General features: G+C 43.5%; 1 protein-coding gene across 1 annotated transcript in view; it reads left to right on the top strand.

The window, feature by feature from the left end:
* LOC129693306 (A disintegrin and metalloproteinase with thrombospondin motifs 12-like) overlaps nucleotides 1–24854 on the top strand; it is a 548000-nt gene that overhangs the window by 432022 nt on the left and 91124 nt on the right. Inside the window, exons 19-20 of the mRNA XM_055632162.1 lie at nucleotides 18752–19969; nucleotides 23322–23354. Coding sequence (XP_055488137.1) covers nucleotides 18752–19969; nucleotides 23322–23354 — 1251 coding nt within the window. The remainder of the gene's footprint in view (nucleotides 1–18751; nucleotides 19970–23321; nucleotides 23355–24854) is intronic.

The raw sequence follows: 24854 nt of genomic DNA, 5'->3' as shown, positions 1-24854 counted from the left end.
CCGGGCCTGGAAGGCTCGCCCGCATATGGGACACAGTTGGGCGCGTGCTGGAGTAGAAGTTGAAGCGGCTCGAGCCTTGCGAGCAGCGCATTTCCTCTGAGGTTTTGCGGTGCGCTTCATCTCAGCTGCATGTGCTCCTGTGCTGATCTTGCTTCGCCCAGTTGGGCGATATGAGTCCTGAAGTCATGACTTGCGCTTGACTTGGATTAAAGTGAGGGAGAGTTGCACAAATCGTCAACCTCACTCTCTCGTCCCGACCTATCTGGATCCAGTGGCAAGATATGGTCAAGACGGCTGGCGATAGGTCAGGATGCAGTGGATGGCCACCAGTGTTCTACGTGAACATTGTGCCCTAATTACGCCCCACGACGCTTTGCAGGGTCCACCTTCCTACCCGTTGGACCGCCAAATGGTGGTCTCCTCCGGGTATTCCGCCGGATCCAGTCTTCACCTTTCCTGAATAAGGTAATAGCCACAAGGCAGTGGAGGTTTGCATTTGGTGTTTTCCTTCACCCCTCCAGTGTGCTATATGGAGAATGCCTGGAGGACGCCTGTGCGTGACTTTGTTTAACGTGGGGAGACTGGTGCACAGGCACCCACCCCATGGTCCTTGACAGATCTGGGTCAGGATCCAGTGGCATGGAGTCCAAGACTCGGCTGCAGCCTTCATCTGCCTTTCCAACCATTCTGACGCTCCACTAACATCAGCATTCATCCTCCGCCTCTTCCACCATGTAGGTCCTGGTTGCATTGCTCTTTGTCAGAGTCCTCCCCTTCGACCTTACCACCATGGGTGGCATTACCAGGAGCATAGCTCCAGACGGCATCGCTCTCAGGATCTCAAGTCCACACAAGCTTCTCCACCACGACAAGGTGACAATCCACGGAGAAGTAAACTAGGAGAAGGGACTAAAGTAAGAAGCTGAGAAAGCATCCTTGCAGGACACTGGTGTTGAGAATTATCATGAAGGATGTTTTGGCACCTAGGTCATCCAAGGTGTTAATGCCCAGGAATTTATTCCTCTGACATCATGGCATTATTGTTAACCTGCACATATATATGACCGTTTCTAATTCAAAGTTTTACTGTGCCAAAGGTGTACCTTGATACACGTGATAATAAACTAAACTGAACCGAACTTTATAAGGAATACCTGTTCTAACCCAATTTCCCTATTTGCTTTTAATATCTTCCTAGGATGTTTGTTCAATTTCTGGCGTTAAAAGTCCGAACTTTGAGAACCCTATTCTAATACGTTAATTTATTTTCCAGTTATTTCCTTCTCAGATTAATCTTATCATCAAGCCGTCTGGCTAGTGGAAACCATACTTCATTATTCATCCATTTTTCATCTTTGTATTTACCCTTCTCTTGGTAGATAAACGATTCAGATGTAAAAAAGGGACATTTACAACCCTTATCCTGAGCAGTTAATGTTTGTTGCGGAGATTATGATTCCTCTAAATAGCATTGCAAAAATGGCCTTCACCTTGTTTAATGTCATATTCAGATGTGTAACAAATGACTGAGGCGTGATTGAAAGTGACAAACAATATTGTCAGACCACCATTGCATATTACCTCCCAGTCTTCAATAATGAAATTACATTTGCAAATTTCAGAACTTTTTCTGTATAATTCCCTGAAATGAATGCCTTGGAATTTTCATTAATACATCTGCCACTAACTCTCTCAATCATTTCTATACATTGGAATGGAAGCCATTGTCCTGGAAAAGTGTTATGTTCCAAAATGTATTATTTAAACCATTACATTGATTTAAACGTCTATGAACAGCCTCCCACTGGCCTATGTTATGCTTTCTTGCACCACTGGCATTATATCTGTTTGCTGTTAATGTGAAAATGGGTACAAATTACTCATATAATTAGTTTTGCTCTGCACTTATTGACCATTGCAGTCATGCCTGAATCTGTTTTGAATGGGGGCACATTCCCATTTATCATTATTTCCCTTGGGATCTTCTTGAAACATTGTGTTGTTTCAATGCTGTGTCATATAATTTTTTTTCTGTTATACTCCTGCTGTTTTATATCTTTTTCACTATTTTAACTCTCCCTGTTGTCTGAGTTTTGCCTTGCATTTATATAAATCCTTTCCTCCTCTTCCTTACAGCTCTAGTGTGATCATCTTTCTTGTAAATTTGCTTCATTTTGGAATTCATTATTGTGATGTTGGGTCCTCTTTTATTACACATTTAATCCTTGTCCATGTTTATTTTCAAATTATTTTTTAATGAAAAGATGATATCCTTCCCTTTTTAAGACCCGAACTGTGTGCATGCTTTTCCAAGTGCTTACTTACTGTCGCACTCATAATAGTGTTCAGCCACTACTCACGTTAAATAGCCAGATTAAACTGGTTTACGCTATCCATCCAGCTCCAATAATGTAATTACTTTTATAAATTTGTAATCCAAATATAATGATCTTGATCCTAGAGCACATTGGGAAATTATGATGGGATGCACTAGGAACTTGTGCAGACTGCAGCCACCCTATTTCTTTGAATCATTTGGATAGGCAAAGTCAAGTTCTGGAGCATGTTTGATCGTCCAAACTTCATTATGTCCCCCTTTTATTTTTATTATTAAATCCATTAAGTTGAGACATGGCTTCACTTTAGTTCTCCTAATACACTGGTATTTTCATGTTCAGTTCAAAAATAAGTGGCAAGTAATTATGGTTAGTTTTTCATTGTAATTATCACCATGTTCTTTCATGTAACTCTCTTGGAATGGGTCCAGATTTTGTGTTATCACTCTGTTACTCCTATGCGTAGATTTCTTTAGTTAGAGATACAGCATGGACACATGCCCTTCGTCCCACTGGGTCTGCGCCAACCAGCGTTCACTGCACAATAACACTATTCTACACACACTCGGGACTATTTTTACATATACCAATCCAATTTACCTACAATCCACCTGTAAATCTTTGGAGTGTGGGAGGAAACTGAAGATCTCGAAGAAAATCCACATGGTCACGGGGAGAACATAAAAACTCCATACAGACAGTACCTGTAGTCGGGATCGAAGCTGGGTCTCTGGCGCTGCAAGCACTGTAAGGCAGCAACTGTACCGCTGCGTACCCATGCCGTGACATTATGAAATGTCGTTGTTCTCATTCATATTCCTTCCCATGTCGTGTTTATAACTTGTTTCTACATATCACAAATTCTGCTGAATTTTAATTCCCTTTCATTCATGCAAACTTTCCTTTCAACCTACATAATCACCCTGACTGAATTAGCATCATTTTGGCAATTAACAGCTGAGTGGAATGAGTCATCTCGTAAAATGTATTCAGGGTTTGTAAATCAAGAATTTAACACAGGTACACCACTCCGGGGTATAGAAAACATAGAAAATACTCCATAGGTGAGGAGTAGGCCATTCGGTCGAGCCGGCATCGCCATTCTGGGTCTCTGGCTGATCATGCAACTCACTCCCGTACCTGCAGCAACTGTATACCCCCGCTGCGTAGCCCAAGGGCCATGACAATATGAAATGTGGCGTTGTTCTCATTCATATTCCTTCCCATGTCGTGTTTTATAACTTTGTTTCTACATATCACAAATTGAAAAAAGTTCTTCTGAATTTAAAGGATTTCCCCTTTTCATTAAGCTGTGAAACTTTCCTGGACTTCCCTAACATACGGGATAATCACCCTCTACTGTCCAACCCCTTAGCATTTTGTAAGTTTTGATCCCCTCTCAAATCCTAATTATAGAGTGAGTAAACCAAGTCTATCCAGTCTTTCTTCGTAAACAGTCCTGCCATCCCAGGGTTTGTGAACCGTCAAGATTCCCTTTATGGCAATAATGTTTAACAGATTTGGAGACCAAAACTGTACGCATGCTCCATTAGTGCTGGGTCACCAAACCCTGTACAAGCAGTAGAACCTCCCTGCTCCTATACTCAAATCCTTTTGCAATGAATTGCTGTACAAGTATAATGAAAGGCAGCTTGTGTTACTGTCTTAGAAAGAGTGTTCCCTCAAAAACAGTACTTTGAAACTGCTGTGGTCCCTGCAATGGCAAATTAATCTGTCCCACCAAGATACACCATCAAAGCACCAGCACCACTGCTTACATGGCAACTTCAAACACTCTTGGTATGACAATTCTTATTTAATTTTTATTTTAATGTGATATCGGAGATTCATACTGCAAGATATGAGGAAGAAATAGAAACAGAAAATAGGTGCAGGAGTAGGCCATTCGGCCCTTCGAGATAGCACCGCTATCCAATATGATCATGGCTGATCATCTAAAGTAGTAAGATTAAACGAGAACTTACCAGTTTGAAGTTTGATCTTTATTTTATGAGGAGTTACGATGAGCGATTACGTGAAGAAGGCTGTCAGCACGCATGCGCGGCAATCTTCAAAATAGCGGTGTGAAATCACAGATAACAGTTGTTGACCTGAACATAGTAAGATTAGAGAAGACTAGAACTACCAGATAATCTTTACGATATGAGGGTTGGAAGCGGAGGGCACGTAATCCCTCATCGTAACTCCTCATAAAATAAAGATCAAACTTCAAACTTGTAAGTACTCGTTTAATCTTACTATTTTACTTCGGAGTCACGTGAGTGACTACGTGAAGATTTTAAAGCTCTGTGATTTCATGCCACGAACACGAGTCCACACACACACAACTGCATCAGTTGACCACAGATGAGTGAACATTAAAAAAGCATTCAGACATGACATAGATTTACAACATGCTGATGCTTTCAAATGTACAAATAATAATAATAGTAACCCCTTTCATCCAGGAGGAAACTATAAAACAGAACCTAAAATAGAATTGGGAAATACCCCCGGTCTGGCAATGGGTTAGTTATGAAATGATTGGAAAGGTTAGTTCGTTTGAACATCCTGTAGCCACTAGGATGTGGTCCAGCGGAACGTCCATAACCCTTGCTGCTGATGTTGTTGCAGCCCTGGTGGAGTGAGATTTGAGACTGTCAGTGTTCACTTCTGCACAAGCCAGACCCCGTTTTAACCACCTCGAGGTGGTCTGTACTGATACCTTTTTATGAGGTTTTATGTAACTAACATAGCTAGTTCAACGCCTCTAAGGCTCTTGGTGACCTTAACATACTGTTGTAGATGTGTGACCACACACAACCGAAGGTGCAGCACAGTGGCACAGCTTATAGAGCCACTGTGTCCCAGTGCGGAAGACATGGGATCAATCTGATTTTAGGTGCTGTCTGTGTGGAGTGCAGGAGGGAATTCTGTGCTATTTTATGCTGTGCCAATACCATGTATCTGGCTTTACTCAGATAGGCACAGACACAAAATGAAAAAGCTTGTGGGTCAGTGGTGAGTCTATCGTACAAGTTGGACATTGAATGCCTTTTGAGTAAAACCAAATGTTTCAACAATTCCTTGCACCTACAGCATTTTTATATTCTCATGATGCAATTGTTACTTGTGGAGTTGAAATAAATCATCATTGATTAATGTTGTAACCTTTCATCTTTGCATTTCTTAGAGTTAACTTTAACATTAAGTTTCCAACGCAAAGAGTAGGAGTGAATGGTCCTTTTCAGAATGGCAGGCAGTGGCAAGTGGAGTGCCACAAGGCTCGGTGTTGGGGCCGCAAGTGTTTACCATATATATTAATGATTTGGAAGAGGGAATTAGGAGCAACACAAGCAAGTTTGCGGATGACACAAAGCTGGGTGGCAGTGTGAACTGTGAAGAGGATATTAGGAGGTTGCAGGGTGACCTGGACAGGTTGAGTGAGTGGGCAGATGCATGGCAGATGCAGTATAATATAGATAAATGTGAGGTTATCCACTTTGGTGGCAAAAACAAGGGGGCAGATTATTATCTCAACGGGGTTAGGTTAGGTAAGGGGGAGGTACAGCGAGACCTGGGTGTCCTTGTACACCGGTCACTGAAAGTTGGCGTGCAGGATCAGCAGGCATTGAAGAAAGCTAATGGTATGTTGGCCTTCATAACAAGAGGATTTCAGTATAGGAGTAGAGAGGTTCTTCTGCAGTTGTATAGGGCTCTGGTGAGACCACATCTGGAGTATTGTGTACAGTTTTGGTCTCCTAATTTGAGGAAGGACATCCTTGTGATTGAGGCAGTGCAGCGTAGGTTCACGAGATTAATCCCTGGGATGGCGGGACTGTCATATGAGGAAAGATTGAAAAGACTAGGCTTGTATTCACTGGAGTTTAGAAGGATGAGGGGTTATCTTACAGAAACATATACAATTATAAAAGGGCTGGACAAGCTAGATGCAGGAAAAATGTTCCCAATGTTGGGTGAGTCCAGAACCAGGGGCCACAGTCTTAGAATAAAGGGGATTAAAGACTGAGGTGAGAAAAAAAAAATTCTCCCAGAGAGTTGTGAATTTATGGAATTCCCTGCCACAGAGGGCAGTGGAGGCCAAATCACTGGATGGATTTAAGAGAGAGTTAGATAGAGCTCTAGGGGCTAGTGGAGTCAAGGGATATGGGTAGAAGGCAGGCACGGGTTATTGCTTGGGGACGATCAGCCCTGATCACAATGAATAGCGGTGCAGCGCGAAGGGCCGAATGGCCTCCTCCTGCACCTATTTTCTATGTCCATAGGGTATGCCAAAACCTCTGGTTTGAAACCTGATGCCCCTGGTCAGCTCTGCTTGACTAAGTCATAACATAAAATGTTATTTTGCCTACATATGTAACCATCTTCTCCAGTCGTAGCTTATGCAACGACTGGATCCGTTGCGCTGTAACCAGCGACATGAGCATAACTACTTTGTAAGTGAGTTTGACCAAGGACATGGATGTAGTTGGAGCCCATCGGCGAAACAGCGTCAGCACAATGTCAACATCCCATATTTCTGAGTCGCTGGGCCTGGGAGATTTTGAGTTGAAGATACGTTTCATAAATCTGGCTTTCAGTGGGTGAGATCCAACAGAGTGATGTTCCGATGGCAGCAACAAGTATGACGACAAGGCACTACTGGCACAAACTCTATCCCTCGTAAAAATTAGTTTAGCGAGGAATTGCAAAAACATCTGTTATACGTGTCGTGTCATACGTATGTTGGACTGTAAACAGAACACTTCCTACTAATGATATGGGGGATGCACTATTTCTTGGTACTATCTCTCCAGGCCTCAGTGATCATGACCAACGTATGACCAGATGGTCCGCGCCCAGGTAAGGTCTTCTCAGACTCTGAATCAAAGATTTGATTCGACCATGCAGTGGGTGGTCCTCCCCTATCACGAAGTGAACCAGAAGATTTCTGCAATTGGGAACAGCCATTAAAGGCTCTGTTCTTATTCCCAACATGAGTGGGAATCATGACTGCCTAGGCCAGTCAGGCATTACCAAAATGCCTGAGGCGGAGTCTTGCTGGTTCATTAGCAAGACATTCATCCCTGGTGTAGCGAGAATGCATCTACCGCTACTGCCCCTGGGTCTACAGACTTTGGTAACTGCTGATTGAGTTGAGCTGCGAACAAATCGATATTACCTTTTCGGAGTTCATGGAGGTAAATAACGAGACCTACTTATAACCATATAACCATATAACAATTACAGCACGGAAACAGGCCATCTCGGCCCTACAAGTCCGTGCCGAACAAATTTTTTTTCCCCTTAGTCCCACCTGCCTGCACTCATACCATAACCCTCCATTCCCTTCTCATCCATTGCCTATCCAATTTATTTTTAAATGATACCAATGAACCTGCCTCCGCCACTTCCACTGGAAGCTCATTCCACACCGCTACCACTCTCTGAGTAAAGAAGTTCCCCTTCATATTACCCCTAAACTTCTGTCCCTTAATTCTGAAGTCATGTCCTCTTGTTTGAATCCTCCCTATTCTCAAAGGAAAAAGCTTGTCCACATCAACTCTGTCTTAACCCTCTCATCATTTTAAAGACCTCTATCAAGTCCCCCCTCAACCTTCTGCGCTCCAGAGAATAAAGACCTAACATTCAACCTATCTCTGTAACTTAGTTACCTGTAACTTACCAGCGTATTTAACTCCAGATCCCTTACCTTTGCTGGAGCTTCAGCGAAACTTCATTAGCAGACTCTGTCCACATGTTTGTTATTTCCATTAGAGCATTGATGCTGCTGGCCAACTTCTCTTGTAGTGGCTAGTCCGTCCACGACGGAGCAGCAATTTTAGAGGCAAAGCACACCGCTTTCCCTCATGCGATTGTCGTACATTATGCATTAAGCATGGGATCCCGGCACAGTCATATTCGGATTCCTGTTTGGAGTTTATCCATACTAACCTTTGACACTCTTTTAGAGTGGTAGTAATTGCACCTGAACCAGGTGTTATGATCCGTATCCTCAAATTGTCTGTGCATGCTTCTGTACCAAGCATGTTTTGCGACACCATCTCCCATAGTCTTTTGGATGGGAGGCAATGCAAACCTTGAACCAAGGCAGCTGCAGGCATGTGACTTGAAGTGCCTGTGTATGCATTCGTGACAGGAGGCATAATATATATGGCTCCATCTTCATCCTTCATACATCCTGATGGGAGGACTTATGCAACCTGAACCAGGAGCTGCCTCAGGCATGTGTGCATGTATTTTAGCACCATCTCCATCACTACGTTCAACCGAGTGGGAGGAATTGCAACCCTGAACCAGGCGTTGCTTCAGGCACATGTGCATACTTCTGTAGCACCCTCTACCACTCCGCTCATTTGAGTGGGAGGAAATTTGCAACCCTGAACCAGGAGCTGCTGCCTGACATGCCTTAAGACGGAGCGTTCTTTGACTGCGACGAGTCGCAATATTGTCTGACATAGATGCCCAAGACTTGGCACTCACTCTGAGTTGGGGTTGGCAGGTTGCTTCTTTCAGCAGCCACCAGGACTAGCTATGCAAATCGATGCTCTGTTGGTATTTACCAAACAGGCTGCACGTGCTAGTGACTCCGAGTCCTGCTCCTTTCTGATGCCAATGCAGTATACAGGGAAGGACTGAAGCGCCTCTGGCCCCCGTACACCAGACATAGTGGGAGAAATGCTGGAAAAAACCTGCCGGTTATTTGTCATGGGCAAAAACGTTTACATGAATGAAGACGCCCATCCCAGTTAAATCAGAGATTTGATCACTTTATTGATATGAATAAAGTCGGGATCTTGCACAGTCCCTTTAATGAGCGGAAATTACCATGAAGCCACCATGTGTAGCTCGCACAGGTGACTGATAGGTACAGCTCAACAAGGCTTTTCAAGCCAGGGATCTAGACTGGCATGGCAGATTCGATTCCACTACACAATTTATTGGTGTAAGTGACAATAATATTGCTTGTAATTTCTCTTTTTTAACACATAAATAAATTTGGCATGATGATACATATTATGATACCAAGAACAAAATACCTGAACTGATACAATTAATCAGAGGATATCAGCAAAATGGAGCAGCTGGTAGAGCTGCTGCCAGAGACCTGGGCTTACAGCCCCTGATGTGGCTTTGATCCTGACCACAGATGTACCTGTGTAGAGCAGCAGCTCATCGAACGTATTGGTTATGATAGTCACAAACGTGACCTTGTGGAAACTGTAATAAATGCCCACCCTGTATAGCCATGCTTTTTAAAGTATACACTATAACTACTACTGCCATTGGAGGTGTAGGGGTGTTTATTGCCGCTAGGAACGTGAGGGGAACTCTTCCCCCCGGCCACCGGCTACCCGTACTTCCGCAGTCTGTGGCCGGCATCCCCCGCGGTCTATAGTTCGGATATCGCCCTTATTACAAAGCCCTCGGAAGTCGTTGACCGCACTGTTAGCGACTCGGGCAGTGAACCCGATGGCCACCCGCTACCCGCACTTCCGCGGTCCTTAGCCGGCATCCCCGCGGTTCATAATCAGTTTCCCCGTGGTCCGTCCGGGTTTCGCTGCGTATCACAATATCCAGCAGGAAAACTCTGCGAAGAGAGATTCCTGCAACAAAAGGACAACCTGAAAAGTAAGTTTGAAAACTTACCTGCAGGATTTGAAACTTACCGCTGGAGGAGCGACACGCCTGCCAGCCAGTCGTGCGCCATGCGTTAGACGTAATGACGCGCATGCGGGCTGACGGCCTTCTTCACGTAGTCACTCACGTGACTCCGAAGTAAAATCAGTACCCCGTTCCTGCTTTCCCCCGTATCACTTGATTCCATTAGCCGTAAGAGCTATATCTAATGCCCCTGTCCCACTTAGGAAACCTGAACGGAAACCTCTGGAGACTTTGTGCCCCACCCAAGGTTTCCATGCGGTTCCTGGAGGTTCCCGGAGGTTTTTGTCAGTCTCCCTACCTGCTTCCACTACCTGCAACCTCCGGCAACCACCTGCAACCTCCGGGAACCGCACGGAAACCTTGGGTGGGGCGCAAAGTCTCCAGAGGTTTCCGTTCAGGTTTCCTAAGTGGGACAGGGGCATAATAACTCTCTCTTGAAAACATCAAATGGGTAAACGTGATGCATCTAAACCGTGGTATACTTAAGATAGGAAAAATAAATTCAAATGAAATATTCTGTCAATGTTTCTTTCTGAATTGGTTTTCAAATTACATTAGGATGAAAAAAGTGAGAAAATAAGAAATAGTATTTCTAATTGAGGCTAAGATTAATGTTGGGAGGAAGTGGTTAGAAAAATAAATTTAGAGAAAGCTTGTTAGATTTTGGAGCAAATAGCTCTGGCATCAGGCTTTTCAAGCCGGAAGATGATATATCTAAGGAAAAAATACTGGAGGAACGCAGCAGGTCAGGCAGCATCTGTGGAGGGAGATGGATGGTCAATATTTCGGGTCATGACCATGACCTGCTCAGTTCATAAGGTCATAAGTGATAGCAGCAGAATTATGCCATTTGACCCATCAAGTCTACTCTGCCATTCTTCCAAACCACATTCTCCTACCTTCTCCCCAAAACCCCCGACACCCAAACAAATCAAGAATCTATCTATCTCTGCCTTGAAAATATCCATGGACTTTGCCTCCACAGCCTTCTGTGGCAGAATTCCACAGATTCACCACCCTCTGACTAAAGAAATTCCTCCTCATCTCCAACCTAAAAGAGCATGCTTTAATTCTGAGGCTATGACCTCTAGTCCTAGACTCTCCCACTAGTGGAAACATCCTCTCCACGTCTAATCTATCCAAGCCTTTCACTATTCAGTAAGTTTAATGAGGTCCTCCCTCGTTCTTCTAAACTCCAAGCGAGTATAAATCCAATGCTGACAAAAGCACCACGTTCCTCCAGCATTTAGGTTTTTGCTCAAAATTCCAGCATCTTTAGTCTTTTGTTTCTCCATACAACTGAGTAAGATGTTAAAGGGTAGCAAATCAATTGGGCTGACATAGAGTTTACGAAGTTTTTTTTTTTTTTTTTTTTTGAAGAAGAAGAGTTTCGGCCCGAAACGTTGCCTATTTCCTTCGCTCCATAGATGCTGCTGCACCCGCTGAGTTTCTCCAGCTTTTTTGTGTAACCCTGGGCTGACATAGATATTTCTATTGGGATCTCTGCACTGGCCCAGTGAATCTATAGTATACTTTAATGACTGTAAAGTAACAGAAATGTTACAGAAATTAAAGAATTATGAATATACAACTCATGTTATCAGCTAATTTCAATGTGTTGCATTGGTATATCTTTCCCCACAGTTGCTTCCTGGTCTAATGAAAATTATACATTATGTATATTTCAATTGTTTTAGATATTTTTCAGGTTCATTGTTTTTTTTAAGTATAATAATTGTAATTTATTTTGATGTTGGATCACATTCATGCCAGGAATGGGATTCCCATTGGGAATTCCCCAATTTGAGCAGTTGAACTTCTTGGAAGAAAGAGTATCAGGTGTTTATTTTTGTACTTGAAGTAATGGTATCTGCCTACTGATAGTCTACGGCAGTTTATTTCGGTTTATTTAGCTGTGGATGTAACATGTTTTTTGGCTCTTCCTTCGGGGGGGATGCGACCTTTCCTGCCGTATCCCCCATCTCCGTGTCCGTCTGCGCTGAGGCCTATCGTGGAGCTGGTGGCCTCCAACTGCGACCGACCTAAAGGCTGCGGAGGCAGAGCCAGGACTTACCAACGCGAGGCTGGCCGACTTCGGGGCTGTGGTTGCGGGGCGACCCAACTTCCGACCCGACTTTGTAGCCGCAGAGGCTCGGCCGCGGGCCAGTGGACGACATCATCGGGGGCTCGAGTTCTGTTTTCCGGAGCTCCCGCAACTACAGCTGCGTCCACTGGACTGGAGGGCGGCAGCTTCGGCAGCTTCGACCGCCCCGGGCCGCGGAGTTTGAACCGGCCCGTTTGCAGAGCTCGGATTCAGCCGCGGGACTTACCTACCATCACCCGGCGGGGTCACACCATCGGAGGCTTGGATTGCCTCGGTGCAGAGGGAGAGCAAGAGACAATGACTTTGGGACTTTAAACTGTGTTGAGTGTTTGTTATTTATTCTATGTTATGACTGCAGGCTAAACCATTTCGTTGCACTGAAAAGTGCAATGACAATAAATTGAATCCAATCAAATCAAATCAAAGCATGTGAAGTTTGATCAACAACCAACATATCTAGTTCTGGCTAGTTTTTCGTTGTATTTATCACCATGTTCTGCCATGAAACTCTCATGAAATGGGTCCAGATTTTGTTTTATCACTTGGTTACACCTAAGTTTCGTTTTTTTTAGTTTAGAAATACAGCACAGAAACAGACCCTTCAAACCACGCGATCGTGGGGAGAACATACTAACTCTGTACAGACAGCACCCGTAGTCAGGATCAAAGCCGGGTCTCCGGCGCTGCAAGAGCTGTAAGGCAGAAAATCATGCATTCATGCAAACTTTCCTTTCAACCTACATAATCACCCTGACTGAAATTAGCATCATTTTGGCAATTAACAGCTGAGTGGAATGAGTCACCTCGTTAAATATATTCAGTGTTTTTTCATAATTTTTTAATCAAGATTTTATTTTAACAAAGAGCTACACCACTCCATTAGTGCTGGGTATAATGTAAGGCAGATTGTGTTACTGTCTGAGAAAGAGTGTTCCCTCAAAAACAGTACTTTGAAACTGCTGTGGTCCCCACAATAGCAAATTAAACTGTCCCACCAAGATACACCATTAAAGAAACAGCACCACTGCTAACAAGGCAACTTCAAACATTCTTGGTATGACAATTCTTGTTTATTTTGTATTTTACTGAGAGATCTTCTGAGATTCGTACTGCAAGGTATGTTGAGGAAGAAACAGAAAATAGGTGCAGGAGTAGGCCATTCGGCTTTTCGAGCCAGCACCATTATTCAATATTGCTGATCATCTAAAATCAGTGCCCCATTCCTGCTTTCCCCCATATCACTTGATTCCATTAGCCGAAAGAGCTATATCTAACTCTCTCTTGAAAACATCAAATAGGTAAACAGAGTCGCCCTAGTCCTCACCTACCACCCTACTAGTCATCACATACAACAAATAGACTTTGTCAGCTCCCTGCCCCCCCCCCAAGCCTCCAACCTCATCATTCCCCAGTCCCGTACGGCCCGATATTACCTTCTCCCCAAAATCCACAAACCTGACACTCCTGGTAGACCCATGTCTCTACCTGTTCGTGTCCTAACAAACTTATTTCCACATACCTCGGCTCCATCCTATCCCCCCTGGTTAAATTCCTCCCTACCTATGTTCGAGACACCTCAGACACTCTCCGTCGTCTCCGGGAATTCCGTTCTCTAGGCCCCCATCCCTGCATCTTCACCATGGATGTCCAGTCACTCTCCGCCTCCATCCCCCATCAGGATGGTCTCAAAGCCCTCCGTTTCTTCCTTGACTGGAGAACCAACCAATCCCCGTCTACAGATACTCTCCTCTGCCTAGCGGAGCTGGTCCTTACCCTTAATAACTTTTTGTTTGACTCCTCCCATTTCCTCCAAATACAAGGCGTAGCTATGGGCACGCACATGGGCCCTAGCCATGCCTGCCTCTTTGTAGGGTACGTCGAACAATCCTTGTTTGAGATGTACCAGGGCCCTATCCCCGACCTCTACCTCCGCTACATCGAAGGCAGCTTTGGGGCCACCTCCTGCACCCCCACACAAATCACTGACTTCATCCACTTCACCACTAACTTCCATCCGACACTCAAATACACCTGGACCATTTCCGACACTTCCCTACCATTTCTTGACCTCACTATCTCCATCGCAGGTGATAGTCTTCTGACCGACATCCACTATAAACCCACTTACTCCCATGGCTATCTAGCCTACACGTCTTCCCACCCTGCTTCCTGTAAGGACTCTATCCCCTACTCCCAATTCCTCCGTCTACGCCACATCTGCCCCCAATATGAGGTGTTCCACACCAGGGCATCGGAGATGTCCTCATTCTTCAGGGAACGGGGGTTCCACTCCCCTACTATACATGAGGCTCTCACCACGGTTTCTTACATACACCGTAACACTACTCTATCTCCTCATCCCCCCACTCGTAACAAGGGCAGAGTCCCCCTAGTCCTCGCCTTCCACCCTACTAGCCGTCACATGCAACAAATAATCCTCCGTCATTTTCGCCACCTCCAACGTGACCCCACCACTCACCACATCTTCCCATCGCCTCCTCTGTCTGCTTTCCGCAAAGACTGCTCCCTCCATAACTCCCTGGTCAATTCGTCCCTTCCCACCCATACCACCCCCTCTCCGGGCACTTTCCCTTGCAACCACAAGAAATGCTACACTTGTCCCTTTACCTCCCCCCTTGACTCCATTCAAGGACCCAAGCAGACGTTCCAGGTGCGACAGAGGTTCATCTGCACCTCCTCCAACCTCATCTATTGCATCCGCTGATCCAGATGTCAGCTGATTTACATCAGTGAGACCAAGCATAGGTTGGGCGATCGCTTCGCCGAACACCTCCGCTCGGTCTGCATTAACCAACCTGATCTCCCGGTGGCTCAGCACTTCAACTCCCCCTCCCATTCCAAATCTGACCTTTCTGTCCTGGGCCTCCTCCATGGCCAAAGTGAGCACCACCGGAAATTGGAGGAGCAGCACCCCGTATTCCACTTGGGCAGTTTATACCCTAGCAGCATGAACATTGACTTCTCCGATTTCAGGTAGCCCTCACTGTATCCTCCCCTTGTCAGCTCTCCCTCAGTGCTCCGGCTCCTCCTCTTCCTTTCCCCCTGCCCCCCCCCCCCCCCCCCCCCCCCCCCCCCCCCCCCCTCCCCCCCCCCCCCCCCCCCCCCCCCCCCCCCCCCATACCCAACCCTATATCCATCAGTTTGAAAAAGGGTTTTGGCCCGAAACGTATTTGTGTAGATGCTTCCTTCGCTCCTTAGATGGTAAACCATGGTATACTTAAGATAGGAAAAATAAATTCAAATTAAATATTCTGTCAATGTTACTTTCTGAATTGGTTATCAAATTACATTAGGATGAAAAAAGTGAGAAAATAAGAAATAGTATTTCCAATTGATGCTAAGATTAATGTTGGGAAGAAGTAGTTGTAAAAATAAATTTAGAGAAAGCTTGTTAGAGTTTGGAGCAAATAGCTCTGGCATCAGGCTTTTCGGAAGATGATATATCTTAGGAAAAATTACTGGAGGAACGCAGCATCTGTGGAGGGTGACGGATGGTCAATATTTCGGGTCATGGGCTTGACCTGCTCAATTTATAAGGTCATAAGTGATAGGAGCAAAATTACGCCATTTGGCCCATCAAGTCTACTCTGCCATTCCTCCAAACCACATTCTCCTACCTTCTCCCCAAACCCCCCGACACCCACATAAATCAAGAATCTATCTATCTTGGCCTTGAAAATACCCATGGACTTTGCCTCCACAGCCTTCTGTGGCATAGAATCCCACAGATTTACCACCCACTGACTAAAGAAATTCCTCCTCATCTTGTACTTAATGGAACATCCTTTAATTCTGAGGCTATGATCTCTAGTCCTGGACTCTCCCACAAGTGGAAACATCCTCTCCATGTCTAATCTATCCAAGCCTTTCACTATTCAGTAAGTTTCAATGAGGTCCTCCCTCATTCTTCTAAACTCCAGAGAGTACAGGCCCAGTGCCGTCAACGCACCACGTTCCTCCAGCATTTAGGTTTTTGCTCAAGATTCCAGCATATTTAGTCTTTTGTATCTACATACAACTGAGTACGATGTTAAAGGGTAGCAGGACAATTGGGCTGACATAGATATTTCTATTGGGATCTCTGCACTGGCCCAGTGAATCTATGGCATAATTTAATTAATGTGAAGTAACAGAAAATGTTACAGAAATTAAAGAATTATGAATATACAACTCATGTTATCAGCTAATTTCAATGTGTTGCATTGGTATATCTTTCCCTACAGTTGCTTCCTGGTCTAATGAAAACTATACATTATGTATATTTCAATTGTTTTAGATATTTTTCATGTTCATTGTTTTTTTCTACTGTAATAATTGTGATTTATTTTGATGTTGGATCCCATTATTGCCAGGAATGGGATTCCCATTGGCAATTCGCCAATTTGAGCAGTTGAACTTCTTGGAAGGAGTATTTATTTTTATACTTGAAGTAACGGTATCTGCCTACTGATAGTCTACGGCAGCATGTGCAGGCAGACGTGGAAGTTTGATCAACAACCAACATATCTAGTTCTGGCTAGTTTTTCGTTGTATTTATCACCATGTTCTGCCATGAAACTCGCATGAAATGGGTCCAGATTTTGTTTTATCATTCGGTTACTAAGTTTATTTATTTTTTAGTTTAGAGATAAGGCGCAGAAACAGACCCTTCAAAACACGCGGTCATGGGGAGAATGTACAAACTCCTTACAGACAGCACCCATAATCAGGATCGAACCCGGGTCTCCGGCGCTGCAAGAGCTGTAAGGCAGAAAATCATCCGCAGCGCACCCGTGCTGCGACATTATGAAATGTCTTTGTTATCATTCATATTCCTTCCCATGTCGTATCTATAACTTGTTTAAACATATCACGAATTCTACTGAATTTTACTTCCCTTTTCATTCATGCAAACTTTCCTTTCAACCTACATAATCACCCTGACTGAAATTAGCATCATTTTGGCAATTAACAGCTGAGTGCAATGAGTCACCTCGTTAAATGTATTCAGTGTTTTTTCATAATTTTTTAATCAAGATTTTATTTTAACAAAGAGCTAAACCACTCCATTAATGCTGGGTATAATGTAAGGCAGATTGTGTTACTGTCTGAGAAAGAGTGTTCCCTCAAAAACAGTACTTTGAAACTGCTGTGGTCCCCGCAATGGCAAATGAAACTGTCCCACCAAGATACACCATTAAAGAAACAGCACCACTGCTAACAAGGCAACTTCAAACATTCTTGGTATGACAATTCTTGTTTATTTTGTATTTTACTGAAAGATCTTCTGAGATTCGTACTGCAAGGTATGTTGAGGAAGAAACAGAAAATAGGTGCAGGAGTAGGCCATTCGGCTTTTCGAGCCAGCACCGTTATTCAATATTAACATGGCTGATCATCTAAAATCCACAGCAGCCTAATATGCAGAACCTTATCAAATGCCTTGTCCATATAGACAACATCTACGGCCTTGCCCTTGTCAACCTTTTTGGTTACTTCAAAAAATGAATCAGATTCGTAAGATAAGATCTCCCACTTCTAAAACCATGCTGACTATCTTTAATTGGCCACTGTCTATCTAAATGCATATGTATCTTAACGTTCAGAATACTTTTCAGTAACTTGTCTATCACAGATATTAGACACACTGGTCTATAGCTCCTAAGCTTTTCCTTGCAGGCCTTCTTAAATAGAAGCACATCATTCGCAACCCTCCAGAATTCTGGCACCTCACACATTTCTAATGATAACTCACATATTTCAGCCAGAATGCCTGCAATTTCTTCTCTAGCTTCCCTTAATACACTAAGTTAATACCTCTCAGCCTTACAGATCATTGTTTATTCATAGGTTTATTATATATGTATCTATTTCATGTGATAATACTTCAGTGCAGAAGTATTCAGTAGAAACAAGGAACTGCATATGCTGGTTTATAAAAAATAAGAAACAAAGGGATGGAATAACTCAATGGGTCAGGTGGCAATTCTGGAGAACAAGGGCAGGTGACATTTTGGGTTGGGACCCTTCTTCAGCCTGCCTGACACGTCAGCTATCCATGTTCTCCAGAGATTGTGCATGACTTGCTGATTGTTCCAGCACTTTGAGTCTTCAGAAGTATTCAGTTATTTCTTACTGGTTTTGATGATTAAAAAAATGAGACATGACTTCCATAAATTGTAGTAAATCAGAGTGAACAATGTTAAAGTCATATTAAGCAAATTGTTCATGCAGAACAAAATGCATTTGGAATCATGTAGTTTAATAATTCAGCAATTCACAGAAATAATTCATCTTATTGAAAGACCGGCTAAATAAATGTCAAGAAATCAGTCAGAAGATTGGTCTCGGCCCGAAACGTCACCAATTCCTTTTATCCAGAGATGCTGCCTATCCCGCTAAGTTACTCCAACATTTTGTGTCTATCTTCAAGAAATAGTGAAGCAGCCGAGTGCATGGAATCAGAACACACTGGAGAAAATTATTCTCTAACTTATCCATTACTTGTTCATTTTAATCGGTGACAATAATGTTCGGAAAGGGATACACTTTGCCTATTAATCTGTTTTGCATAAAGAGGTATTTAAACTGCACCACCTTCTGATCTTTGCTATTTGTTTTACAGTGTTCGGCTGCATGTGGAGGTGGAATCCGCACACGGACAGTGACGTGCACCTTGAATAATAAGAGGCTCTGCAATATCTCCAATAGACCACACACTAAAGGATTGTGTGGCTTAAAGAGCTGCCCCACCAATAGGAAACAACTGCCTCCTCCGCGGAAGCCCAAAGGGGACAAGATTTTTAACAAAGTCTACCCTAACAAGCTGGGGCCTAAATTTGTACCGAATCACTCGGGTACAAAAGTCCAACCTAATTATAAACAAATGCTTATCACTACTGATCAGCCATTTCTCATCAACACCACTGCTCAGCCACCCGATGATATTAACACTGCAATTTCTATATCTACCACAATGAAAAAACAGATATATTTGGACAATAACCTTGACCCCAATGGCGAAAACAACACTGTGTTGTATAATGAACATAATGATAATAAATTTGTTCCAAGCCATCAAACTCTCTCCAGGGAGGGTAATACTACTAACGGAAAGAGATTTTCTGGACCCAACACACCTACAATTCAAATTGTGAATGGTACACAAAATACTACTGATAAAAATATTGGGATGTCTCACGATGATGAAATAACCACAGAGAAGATTGATAACTTTCTCTCATTTACAGACGAACCTGAGGTTACTCGTATAATAAGTAAATCTGATGGTGCAGTTGCAACACCAACAGCCCCTGACAATGGCAAAAGATCCACATTGTTTACCAGTCCATGGAAAACCCTTGTGTCTACAGTAAAACCTAGCAGTACTCCAGCAGTTAAGCCAAGTGTAACAACACCGCCTATTTCTGATCATAACAAGTCAGGTTTTTCAAAGTTTAAAGCACATCCAAAAATCAAAGCAACTATTGACCGGCTTAAACTTAAATTACTAAAGATGCTAAATCCAGAACGCTTTTCCAATATCAGTGATAACACAGCTCTTGATGTGGGCTTTAATGATGAAAAGAGGCACCAGGACAATTCTGAACTTACAACTTCTAGAGCAGTTGTTATCACATCTCCAACATGGGTGAAACTGTCAAAGCCGCAGGGAAGTAAATCACTGTTCTCTGAAGCACAGACTACGACTGCAGCATCGTTGATGAATACTCTGTCCACAAATACACCAAACAAATTCATCAACATTACCACAGACTATGTTGAATTTGAGAACTTAACTAGTAGAGACATTGTTTTCTGGAAGATTGGAAACTGGAGTGAGGTAAGTCTTCATATAAAGTAAGAAACAGTAACTGGAGTTAATACATACATCAAAGTTTATTACTTTTGAAAGCCTTACGCATTTTATATTTTTTTGTTTTGGAATATGGCCATAAGAGGTGAGTTCAGCATTTACCGGCTAATGTTAATTACTCTTTGAATCAAAGATCTTGCTGGACTATTTCAAAGGACAGCAAAGGATCCTTGGTCACCTATCATTCAGACTTGGCTAACGGACTAATGTCCTTCCCTATATCATGAACTAGATGAGCTCTACCAACAATGTAGCAATGTGTCAATGCTCTCATAGTTCATACTACTATTGTCTTTATATATCCTTCTGGAATAAAAAAATATATTTGATTAGTTTATTGTCATATATACTTGGACACAATAACATTATTTGTTCACATGAAGCTCACAGAGTAAACAAAAAATAGTGTATGCACAATGCAATAATAAATATGACAGATGCAAAACAGCAGACTAGTGCAAAATATTAGTGCAAACTCTGAGTAATGAAAAATAATATGAAAGTACAATAATGGAATAACCAAATGAGGTTGAGTTAAGAGTAAGAATGCTTGGCAGCACTTCCAGGAATGAAGTATGAATGAGACCCTTGATTAAGGAGTCAGTGGGGAAGAAGCTGTTCTTACATAGAAACATAGAAATTAGGTGCAGGAGTAGGCCATTCGGCCCTTCGAACCTGCACTGCCATTCAATATGATCATGGCTTCACTCTGGATGTCTGTGCTTTTAAGCTCCTACATCTTCTCCTAGATGGTAGAAGAGAGAAATGAGACTGGCCAGGGTGACAGCAATGCTTGAAGATACATCCAGCCTTCCTGATGCTGCACATCATAAAATGGGATTGAATGGAAGGAAGCAATGGACTGAGCAATGAACAAACAATGAGAAAATGAAAACTCAGGACATTTTTGTCCCGATCATAAACAGACCCCATTCATCTCGGGCTGTATCAAATTAAATTCGACCCTTTCCAATCAGCATTTTAATCAGTCCAGATGCCAGCTACTTTTACTCTGCAATACTACTGTCTTCCTGCTTCCTTATCCATGCTGTTGCAATCTGCAGGCTTAATATTTTTCCAATATTTTCCTAGCCAGACCTCCCTCCTGTTTAGCTCTTCTAAAAGAGACAAGCTTTTCTTCATAAACAACTTAGGTACCAGAGTTTTAGAAGAGTTTATGAACTCACCTCACACTTTCTCCAAACTGCATTGATTCACAAGATGCTAAAACCGCCAGAATTAAAATTTGTCCTGCCTTCAATTTATAGTCAAATTAATTATAGGGGTCTGAACTAAAGCTGAGTTTTAAAGGGAAGGGCCAGTTCAAAAACATGTTCAGACCTTAAATTGGATCACAATGCTGGATTAATCCTATGCTTGGGTCACTTAGTAGCTCGAAGACCAAAACTTCCAGGTCAGATACTACTTCTCCCCCATCCTTCCACTGCTCGCCTTCAGCGCCTCTACAGCCTCTTCAGATCACAATATTAAGTCCAACAGCAGCGGCACTGCCTTAAGCTCTTATATACCACTGGTTTGCAGTGGAAATTTGAGCATGCCCTCTATATCTTAGTCAGAAATTGGAAAAGATGTTGCCAGACTAATTTGTACCAACACAGTATTTCAATCTGAAGAATTACATCCATTGTAAAGTGCAGTGAGCCTTATACATTAGCAATAAAAATACAATATATGTTGTAACATTACATTCATACCTGGATCAGAAGACTGCAGCTGTCAAGACAAATGAACTCTAAGCTACCTTGGAAGTGAAACAAATGGAATCAAACTTAAATCCGCATGTAACAAAATGAACCTAATCAAGTTGAATTAACGCATGCTAATATACAATAGTATACAGAGGTAGAAGTGAAAGGAATGAGAGTTGTGATTTCTGGGGACCAGGAACACAGTGAAGGTGACATTTTTTCACTGCTGATTTGTAATTTAGGGCAATAATCTGGTACCACAAGGATTCTGCTCAAGCTAATAAAGCACCAAAAATTCTATCTGCAGAGAGTAAGAATGCCCTTTGCTTCCTGACCGCTTAGTTGCTCCATCATTTTGTGTTCATCTTTGGTGTAAACTAGCATCTGCAGAACCATCTGCAAAATCTGCTCGTCCCCCAGAGACCTGGAGGATGGATCCGACGACAATGATGGATATGACCAGCAAGGAGTGACGCTGGTAGGAGAGGAGATGGAACCGGGGTCTGGCCTATCGCACCCAAGGAGGTCAGCTGCGGGAGGCTTCCCAGGAGAGGGATGCCGGTTCGCAGGCCAACCCGCACGTCCAAGGGAAGGCGACGGTTGGAAGCCCACAGAAGCATGCCTGCAGTGGACACTGCTCAAATTGCCTCGAGAGGTACCAACACTGCTCAAAATCCCTCTTGGTGGGGAGGACGCTCCTCAAACTGCGGAGCATCTTGGACAATACAGCTCACCCCCCTCCATGACACTCTAATAACACACTGGTCAACATGAGGAGCACCTTCAGCAACAGACTAGTTCCACTAAGATGCAGCACAGAACACTACAGGCGATCCTTTTTCACTGTGGCTATCAAACTACAACTCCCCCCCCTTCTATGATGGGGTAGACTGACCACCCTCTCATTGCCCTTCCCCAATCTTTGCACATCCCCAATCCTGGACTTTCCACTCGTCACTTTAATGCCTTGTATCTTATGTTTTATGAGCGTTGGCTGACCAGTTTCCCTCCTGGGATAAATAAAGGTCTATCGTAGAGTGGACAGAACTCTGAAAATGGCACCAATGCTTGATGATTCTTGCCCGCGGAATCAGTCGACTATTTCAGTACAATTTGCAAATCGGTAATGTCCTTGCTCTACTCGACTGTTTGTAAGAAAATAATTTCACAATGCATTTGCACTTCACAAATGTGACTATTATTGTCACCATTCAGCATGAAAAGCTGCAACAAATGATGTTGGTCAGTCAGGTGTTCTATCGTGGTTTCTGGGGGGATTAGCATAGAAGTGGCACATTTACATGTAATTTTCAAATGCCTGCACATAAACACAAATTTAAGTGTATACCTGGAGTCAATTAGTAATACATGTAAATATTGACCAGTCATTTATATTGAAATACCACAATGTGAATGAAAGCATTAAGCAACAAAAACATACCGATCCTTTGCAGTCTCAAAAGAAAATCCGAGTTGAAAGGTTTGGATAGCACAACATTATCGAACAATCGTTCTGTACCCAAATTTAAAGCTAAAGCGTGTATAACAAAGTGTCTGTTTTTGGTTACCATGGCTTTGTGGGCTTCATGTCTCCATTACTTTCTGTGCAGTGCTCTACCACATGCGGAGTTGGTGCTGTGTGGAGACATTAAAATTGAATCTGAATCGGACTTTGACCCATTTTTCCTGAGAAAACTCCAATCCATTAGTCCTAGAATCATGCAGCATAGAAACAGGCCCTTCAGCCCAACTTGTCTCTGCTGACCAAGATCTCCCATTTAAGCTAGTCCCATTGCCTGTGTTTGGCCCATATCATTCTAAACTTTTAGACAGATCTTTATTGTGCTATGGTATTTCACCAGGATGACACAGCTAGTCCCGCAGTGATGCAGCGGTAGAGCTGCTATGTTACAGCTCCAGAGACCCAAGTTCGATCCTGACCTTGGGTGTTGTCTGTGTGCAGTTCGTACACTCTCCCTTTGACTACATGGGTTTTGTCCAGATACTCTGGTTTCCTCCCACATTCCAAATATGTACTGCTTTGCAGGTTAATTGGCTTCTGTAAATTGCCCCAAGTGTGTAGGATAGAACTAGTGAAAGATTGATCGCTGGTCGGCGTGGACTAAGTGGGCAGAAGGGCATGTTTCTGCACTATATCTCTAAACTGAACTAAACTAAAACTAAACTAAAACTGCTTTTCCCCTTCACCTTGATCCTATGCCCTCTGGTCCTCGATTTCTCTTCTTTGGGCAAGAGACTCTGTGCATCTACCCAATCTATTCCTCTCATTTAACCCTCTTCCAGATGGTAAATTACAATTAGTTCCTCCAAGTTACCCGTCGCCAAAGACACTCAATGTTCCAATCAAAACTGGTAAAGAGACTGCACAACCCAAAACACCCTCCAAATGTTTCCCTCAATTTTCCACACAACTGCTGGTACTGCAAGACTTTGTGGTAACTTAAGGAACTGCAATATGGCATAAGTGTGATGTAAAGTTCAGATAATTTTATACAACATACCTGTACAATAATGAATGAAGCTTTCATTGTACAAACAGATTCATGCTAATTTCCCAGATCTAATAAATAGTTCGTAAACACCAACATCTCAGTCACCAGAGTCTTCGGCAAGGAGGCTACGCATAAAGCTCGAGAGGACGGAACGCGGTGAACACGTCGGGGCAGATGAGACAGTGTGAGACTTGCAGAATGTGGGAGCCCAGGGACACAGATGGAGCCTCTGGTTGCTACAACTATGACAAGTGCAACCAGCTTCAGCTCCTAAAGGATCGTGTTGGGGCACTGGAGAAGCAGCTTGTCTGTCTTTTCACCGTTTTATTTTTATTTTTAGTTAGTTAAAGTGTTTTGTTTGGAGGTCTAGACTTTTTTGTGTGGGGGGAGGGGGGGAAAGGGGGAAACTGCCTTTCAGGGTCCTTACCTGGTCGGAGAGGCAGCTTTTCTCCGGGCTGCAGCTTCGACCCGTCCTCGCGGCCTACCAGCGGGCCTGGAACGGCGTTTCCTGTCACGGACCGCCCAGAACCTCGGCTTCTGCGGCGGCACTGCGCTGGAGCGCTATCGTGGAGCGGGCGATGCCTTGCCTGGGTCGCCGCGCTGGAGCTCCGGTGAGCTGAGACCGCCGGG

This window comes from Leucoraja erinacea, chromosome 1, assembly GCF_028641065.1.
Source record: "Leucoraja erinacea ecotype New England chromosome 1, Leri_hhj_1, whole genome shotgun sequence".
Lineage (NCBI taxonomy): Eukaryota > Metazoa > Chordata > Chondrichthyes > Rajiformes > Rajidae > Leucoraja > Leucoraja erinaceus.
The sequence above is the reverse complement of the archived record's forward strand: the minus strand, read 5'-3'. Positions and strand labels throughout refer to the sequence as shown.